The 7,500-nt window shown below is 51.7% G+C and overlaps 2 protein-coding genes across 8 annotated transcripts in view; one reads left to right on the forward strand and one right to left on the reverse strand.

Annotated features, from left to right (window-relative positions):
• The window catches only part of socs1a (suppressor of cytokine signaling 1a), a 2,433-nt gene extending 2,346 nt beyond the window's left edge, over positions 1–87 (forward strand). For both annotated transcript variants that reach the window (XR_012960762.1, XM_076139934.1), the window contains one exon: positions 1–87. This exon is cut by the window's left edge. The gene's annotated coding sequence lies outside the window, so the exon portion shown is untranslated.
• A 1,837-nt stretch (positions 88–1,924) lies between these two features.
• Positions 1,925–7,500, reverse strand: part of clec16a (C-type lectin domain containing 16A) — a 19,325-nt gene continuing 13,749 nt past the window's right edge. For 5 of the 6 annotated variants that reach the window (XM_076139922.1, XM_076139923.1, XM_076139925.1 and 2 more), the window contains exons 19-23: positions 6,607–6,758; positions 6,256–6,460; positions 5,912–6,082; positions 5,071–5,202; positions 1,925–4,962 (exon numbers count right to left, since the gene is read on the reverse strand). In XM_076139922.1, the coding sequence (XP_075996037.1) occupies positions 4,430–4,962; positions 5,071–5,202; positions 5,912–6,082; positions 6,256–6,460; positions 6,607–6,758 (1,193 nt within the window). In that variant the 3' untranslated portion in view covers positions 1,925–4,429. The remainder of the gene's footprint in view (positions 4,963–5,070; positions 5,203–5,911; positions 6,083–6,255; positions 6,461–6,606; positions 6,759–7,500) is intronic. The other variant, XR_012960761.1, reaches the window with a different exon arrangement.

A 7,500-nucleotide genomic window follows, 5' to 3' on the forward strand; every position in this document is an offset into this window, starting at 1 on the left:
CTGCCACGCAGATAGAAAATATATATTATATCTTTACTGTTTTTATTTCTGTTCCATTTTATTGAAATAAAACATTTTTGAACTACATTTGTTGAATTTATTTATTTAATTTAGATTTTTTTTTCGTATAAGAGTCAAAACGTTGAAGTCATTTTTGGTCTATTGTTCAAATCATTTCTCAGACACACACACACACACACACACACAGTAGGAACAGGACGGACAGGAAGGCGTGGTGTTGTACAGTATTTCTGTCACCACGGTGATTCATTCCGTGGGCGGAGTCACTGTGATAGTAAATGGACTTTTACATTTTGACACACACACACTCTTACCAGAAACAGAGCCAGAGGTGACACAGCGTATGTGTGTGTGTGTGTGTGTGTCTAATTTGGGGAAGTTGCGCATGTGTGGGAAGTTTTCAGGTTAGTGGTGAGACGTAGACATGAAGAGATGAAGGTCAGAGGAAGACTCACAGTTCACACTGATCTCTGGTTCTGAATAATTTGCGTTACAGAGGACGACCTTCCTCAGTGAACTCTGAAAGCAGAAGAATTCTAGAGAAAATTCAAATCTATAACAAGAAGAACCAGACTTTCATTTTTACTCCACTTTACTGGGAGATTCCAGGTTCAACATGAACCGGTCTCTCTGCCTCTTCCTGCTGTAGGGACATTACAACGTTACACAGAACCTGGAATGCAGAACACAGAGGTGTGGCATGGATGAATCAGGTGGGTCTACCTGCATGGCTGTGTGTGTGTGTGTGTGTGTGTTTAAACAGCTGTACACACAGACACACACACACTGCAGTAAATACACAACTCTCTCACACCAAGGGGTGATCGCTGCGTTGGGCCGGTGGGTTCAAGTGTGTCATCAGGTCCATATGTGTGGACACACACACACACACACACACACACATCTCTAAGATTACTTGCTGTCTTCTCATCAGGCGATCTAAATAAAATCAGAACGTTTATGGATTCGTCTTCAATTGGGCAAATTTTACAGTTTAGTGTGTGTGTGTGTGTGTGTGTGTGTGTTTGTGGTGAATGTATCATTTGTGACCTAAAGGTGTTGGTAATCCTCACCAACCTCCAACCATGAAACCATGACGCCGACGCAACAAATTTCTGCTTTTTGGGGGGGATTTTGTCTATGTGTGTGTGTGTGTGTGTGAGTTGAGGAGAATCATGCGTAACACTTTCATAAAGTTTCTCCGTTTCCAGGAGATTCTGTCGCTGTTTTGAGAAGCAAAAGGTGAAGTGAAGCTTTTCAGTCACTCTGCACGCTGATCAGCTGATTTCAGTGGAACCTTCAGCAGGCACAGGCACAGGCACAGGCACACACACACACACACGCACACACGCACACGCACACACGCACGCACGCAGACAAGATTAGTCGCAGAGAATGATCAATGACATCTGAAGACCGTCTCTTGTAATTCCACTTCCTCACATTTAAATTCCAGCTACAACCTGCTTCCTCTTTTCAACTGAAATACAAAGTCCATTCCAATTCATAGAATGAATGAGTGAATGTGTGTGTGTGTGTGTGAGAATCATGAAATTCCTGAACCTTCATCTCTGAAGTCATGCTGTGTGTGTGTGTGTGTGTGTGTGGTTTGGTACAGAGAAAACACACACTGACTTCAGAGCTCTTCAGTAGGTTTGTACTACCAGGAAGTCATTCATGCGCGCGCACACACACACACACACACACACACTTCCATGAAGAGAGGAACCGCGATAAAGGCAACATAATCAGACCGCAGCATGATTGAGGGCAACATAACACAAACACACCACAAGCTAAAGGTCATCAGGAGGGAGAGAGAGAGGGGGAGAGAGAGAGAGAGAGAGAGAGAGAGAGAGGGGAAGTTGTAGGTGTTGATGGTATAATGATGCTCTTGTGTCCTCGTCTTTGTTAAGTAGAATAATTTATTGCAATTCTTTATTTACTCCTCTGTTTCATCCATTAATAATAATAATTACAGATTTAAAAGCCAGAAGCATTTACAGAGCATACAAACACTTTACATAGAGGCTCCACCCCCAGAGCGTCCTGCTCCTGAGGCCCCGCCCTCACCACCGCCTGTGTTTGTGCCGTCAGCTGATGGTCGCCCGGGACGACACCGATCCCAAAAGCCAAACGGTCCTTAAAGTTCTCCTCGTTGCGGTGGCGGCACCTTCCTCACAAACGTCAGTAAACGCTGGATAATGGCCTGGTTAGCGCCGGGCGACGACGTGTGTGTGTGACGGAAAGAGTATTGCTTTGTCTTAACTCGTTTTCAGACTGACTGATGACTGTACAGAGTTGAGAGAGGATGAAGGAGCGAGCGAGCGAGCGAGCGTTCAGACTCCCCACGGAGCAAATGAGGCGGAGAGCGTGAGCGATGTCATGGGTCAAGGTTCAAATACTTCAAATCAATCAGGTTAACGCAGCTGATCAGAGAGAGATCCCACTGATCTCTCCTCTCATTGGTCAGATCTTTAGATGATTGCCACAGTAAAGCTTGATTCAGTGATTGAAGGGCCAGCGTGGGGGCGGGGCTACAGGGCTTTAGTAGGAGGGTTCTGGGTGGGGTCCTGGTGTCGGGAGGTCGTTGGGTCTTATTAGAGGGGCTGGGGGGTTTGATATGTGGTTGATAGATGCTTGTAAAGGGTTACTGGGTGGTTCAGAGCTGGTTGGATAGTTCTACCTGCTGGTTGAAGTTCATCTACTCTTCCAAATGTCTGAAAGCATATTTGATACAAACGTAAACACAGATCTTTATCCTTGTGTTTATCTACAGGGGGAATGCAGGCAGACCCAAACCTCAGCCTGTCTCACTGCGACCAGCCTGTCTCACTGCGGACCCGTCTGGACTGAGAGTGTGTGTTCCTGCTCACTGACTCATTTCTTGCTGCTCCACTTGACTTTGCTGTGGTTTGACTGAGTTAGACTGAATCTTAAACGCCACACGGAGGAGGATGTTTCACAATAAAAGCCTTTCCAGGAAAAGCAGAGGCATCGTGTCCCCGGAAAACAACTGGAAGCTTTTAATGTGAAAGACGAAGAAGATGAAGACTTGAGCTTAGACTTCAACTAGAGCTTATTAACAAAATGTGATCAAACACAGGAAGTTAGAACTAAATACAGGCCTGGATGAGCCGAGACTGAGCCGAGGGTCCAGAGGCTCAGAGGCTCCTCTTCCTCCTCAGATCACTGATCCAACCTGACCCAGCAGAGAACTGAGCACCTTCAACAACACAGGCCAATGATTACACCCAACATCAGCTGATCACTCATTTAGATCAATGTGGAACAGGATGAACCGGAGCAAAGTGGAACCCAGCCCGAGGGGGGGCGGAGCTGCTGGGGGGCTCAGTGGTTTACAATCAAAGGCAAATTCCTTCAGTCAATCTCTGTAATCCCTTTGTTTGGCTCTACTTGGAACAAATTCTCCAAACGGGACCGACCTGTCTCCAATCAGCCGGAGGGAAGCCAACCCAGCGACCTCACACTGCTGTCAGGAGGAAGCTGAGACAGAGCAGACAGAGCAGACAGAGCAGCGAACCCCAGAGGTTGAGGTTTGAAGTTGTAAATTACTTTGCCTTAAAATTGTGTGTATGCATGTTTGTAAAGATTGAGCAGCAACAAAAACTGAGCAGCCAGTAAGAGCCCCAACACGTGTGTGTGTGTGTGTGTGTGTGTGTGTGTGCGTGTGTGTGTGTGTGTGCGTGTGTGAGTGTATGTGTGTGTGAGTGTATGTGTGTGTGTGTGTGCGTGTGTGAGTGTGTGTGTGTGTGTGTGTGTATGTGTGTGTGTGTGCGTGTGTGAGTGTATGTGTGTGTGTGTGTGTGTGCGTGTGTGTGTGCGTGCGTGCGTGACGGAGCATTCCACCAAATGGCAGCTGTGTGTGTAAAAAACGTTGCTGGTTGAAGGTCTGGACACACTCGTGCTATAAACACTCACACACAAGCAGACAGCCCCTCTGAGCTCTGAGCCTCTGTGGAGACACGCCGGACACACACACACAAGAGTGCAGGGACAAGCTGAGCCACATGGAGGCTGGAGGTGTGTGTGCTTCTCCTCCTCCTCAGGTCTGCAGGTCTCTGATGGACCCTTATGGATCCAGGATCAGGGGGAGCCTCTACATGGAGACAGAAGCTGGGTTAGACTGGTGTGATGATGATGATGATGATGATGATGATCCCTCCTGGTTGTGTCCTGGCCTGAGGTGGCTCCAGTGTGTGTGACCGGGTCGAGTCTCTCTTCATGTGTCAGCCTCACACACTTCACACTGCACACCAAAAATATACTGCAGCCAAGCTGGACAGTTCATCTTCCTCACCGTCTCCATATGAGCCTTAGTGCATGGACATGAGTGAGAGTGTGTGTGTGTGTGTGTGTGTGTGTGTGTGTGTGTGTGTGTGTGTGTTTAATCGAGTTCAGGTGACTCAGGTGTGTCGTGCAGCATCTCTGAGTCTTCTCTCTTGTCTGCAGCAGGAGCAGGGGGCGTGTCTGTGGGCGTGTCCACAGACTCCTCCCCTTCTCCTAAGCTCTGGTCCGCCGTGTCGTCAGTGGGCGTGTCCGAGTCTGTGGCGGCGTTGTTTTCTTTTACCGTGGCCTCTGTCTCCGTCTCGTTCTCTTCCCCTCTCTGTTCTCCATCGCCCTCCTCCTCCTCCTCCTCCTCTGCGATGGAGGAGGCGGGCCCTTGGAGGGAGTGCAGGGCGGGGGCGTGGCTGGTGCACGGGTGCAAGTGAGGGGAGTCGGCGGGCGGCAGCAGCGTGAGCGACTCCACGCTGAGGCCGTCTGCGTTGTTGTCTGTGAGCAGGGAGATGTTGGGCTGGGAGGCCGGCGTGAGGCTGGGGGCCAGGGCCGGAGCAGAGGGGGGGGAGGGGGCCGCCGTCGCCTCCCCGGCTCCTCCTCCTCCTCCAGAGGGAGGGGTTTGATCCAGAAACGTGCCGTCGTCTGGGGAGCAGGAGGAAGATGACAAACACGAAGTGATTATCCTGCCAACAGTTAGGGTATCGTCATGGTGATCCCTCGTGTGTGTGTGTGTGTGTGTGTGTGTGTCACCTGTGGGGCTCTGTGTAGAGATGCTGCTGGCCGTCACAGAGTCACACCTCCCTGTGCTCCCACTGGAGGGAGGGGAGGGGGAGGAGAGGGGGGAGGGGCTGTGCTGAGAGACGCAGTGAGCCACCGCAAATCCTGCAGAGAGACGAGCACACATGATGCCACAGAGCCAGGTGTGTCCCAGTGTGTCCCAGGTGTGTCCCAGTGTGTCCCAGTGTGTCTCAGAGTGTCTCAGTGTGTCTCAGAGTGTCTCAGAGTGTCCCAGTGTGTCTCAGAGTGTCTCAGAGTGTCCCAGTGTGTCTCAGAGTGTCTCAGTGTGTCTCAGAGTGTCTCAGAGTGTCCCAGTGTGTCTCAGAGTGTCTCAGTGTGTCTCAGAGTGTCTCAGTGTGTCTCAGAGTGTCTCAGAGTGTCCCAGTGTGTCTCAGAGTGTCCCAGTGTGTCTCAGAGTGTCTGAGTGTGTCTCAGAGTGTCTCAGTGTGTCCCAGTGTGTCCCAGTGTGTCCCAGAGTGTCTCAGAGTGTCTCAGTGTGTCCCAGTGTGTCCCAGTGTGTCCCAGTGTGTCCCAGTGTGTCTCAGTGTGTCCCAGTGTGTCCCAGTGTGTCTCAGAGTGTCTCAGAGTGTCTCAGTGTGTCTCAGAGTGTCTCAGAGTGTCTCAGAGTGTCTCAGAGTGTCTCGGTGTGTCCCAGTGTGTCTCAGTGTGTCTCAGAGTGTCTCAGAGTGTCTCAGTGTGTCTCAGAGTGTCCCAGTGTGTCTCAGTGTGTCTCAGTGTGTCTCAGTGTGTCCCAGTGTGTCTCAGAGTGTCTCAGAGTGTCTCAGAGTGTCTCAGAGTTATGTGTGTGTCTCACCTGGTACTTTATCGACGGAGGCGAACACTGGTCTGCTGGCCGTGGGGTCGTTGGGCGCTCGTCTCGACTGCTCGTAGAAGCGGAAAGGCAGACCGCTGGCCGAGGCGTGACCCGTCTGCCCGAAGCCCAAAACCTCCGACGCATTGGGCTGCACGGGCAAGTCCAAGAGAGCTGCACACAGAGCGACACACAGAGCGTCACACAGAGCGTCACACAGAGCGCCACACAGAGCGCCACACAGAGCGCCACACAGAGCGCCAAACAGAGCGCCAAACAGAGCGCCACACAGAGCGTCACACAGTGCGCCACACAGAGCGTCACACACAGAGGGAAGCGGCCCTCACCTGCGATCCTCTGCATCTTCATGCGTCGGGCCTGGATGCGACCTTTGGCCAGCCGCTGCTTGGCGATGATGCAGCGGATGTGGTCGGCGAAGATGAAGTTGGCCTGCAGGATGGGCAGAGGCTTGGCGTGCGGGTTGGAGCTGGGCTTGTGGATCACGATGTTCAACGCTCTGCTGTCGTCCTCCACGCCAGAAACCTGCATGTCCTGAGGAGAGGAAGAGGACGGTGAAGAAACGGACAGAGGAAGAAGAGCGGCAGAAGGAGGGAAGGAAAGCAGACGGGAAACAGGACGTGATCACTGACTCAGCAGGTCTGTGCTTCGTCACCGCGAGGCATTGGCGTTTCTCTTACTTGTAGCAGGCCGGCGAACTTGACGACGCCCCAGCCCAGCCGCTTGGTCTCCGGCTCCACCAGGCTCATCTGGTAGACGTCCACAGACAGGAACCTCTGCGCCTGGCCGCCCTCTTTACTGACCACCATGCAGGCGATGAGGTCGCTGTTATCTGAAACACAGAGGACGGACACCTCAGTCCACTCTGCAGACTCTTCATCAGAACCCGCTGGCCCTCATGCATCTGGCCTGATGTGCAGTCTCAGTTGCGTGGTGTCATGTGACTTGTAGTAAGAGATGTAAACTCATAGTTTGACCCCCCACGGTGCTGGCAGTGGAAAACCCAGCAGCTGGTTTCACCACGCAGGCAGAAAGACGAGAATGACAAACATGTCATCAGTTCATCTGAAGGCCGTGGGCCGCCTGTGGACATCAAGATAAGACGACTGAGTCTGTCTCAGAATGACATTTCACACCCACGTGTCTAGAGAACACATGGAGGAGACGTGAAGGAGCAGCACCGTCAGCTCAGCACCTCCTGCTGTGAGCGCAGGACCTGGAAGTGACCACGACCTCATCGCTCACCCAAGCTGCTTTGAGTTCCACCGGAGCCTGAAGTGTTAAACACCAGACAAACCACGCCCTGTGTCCAGATGTCCAAGACACGGGGACACACACACACACACACACGGATACAAGGACACACACACGGGGACACACACACACGGGGACACACACACACACAGGGACACACACACACACACACACACAGCTGGATCAAACTGTGGTGTATTCAGGGACTTCCTCTTTCACCAAAGTTCACCAGAGTTCTCCTAACTGAGCCTCTGATGCTGTAAAGTACCTGCAGTCAAACCCGTGACAGACAGAAACCTGCCTGCCCACACACACACACA

The sequence above is a fragment of the Genypterus blacodes genome, unplaced genomic scaffold (genome assembly GCF_046128005.1).
Source record: "Genypterus blacodes isolate CSIRO-AG114 ecotype Tasmania unplaced genomic scaffold, CSIRO-AGI_Gbla_v1 ptg000486l_1, whole genome shotgun sequence".
Taxonomy (NCBI): Eukaryota; Metazoa; Chordata; class Actinopteri; order Ophidiiformes; family Ophidiidae; genus Genypterus; species Genypterus blacodes.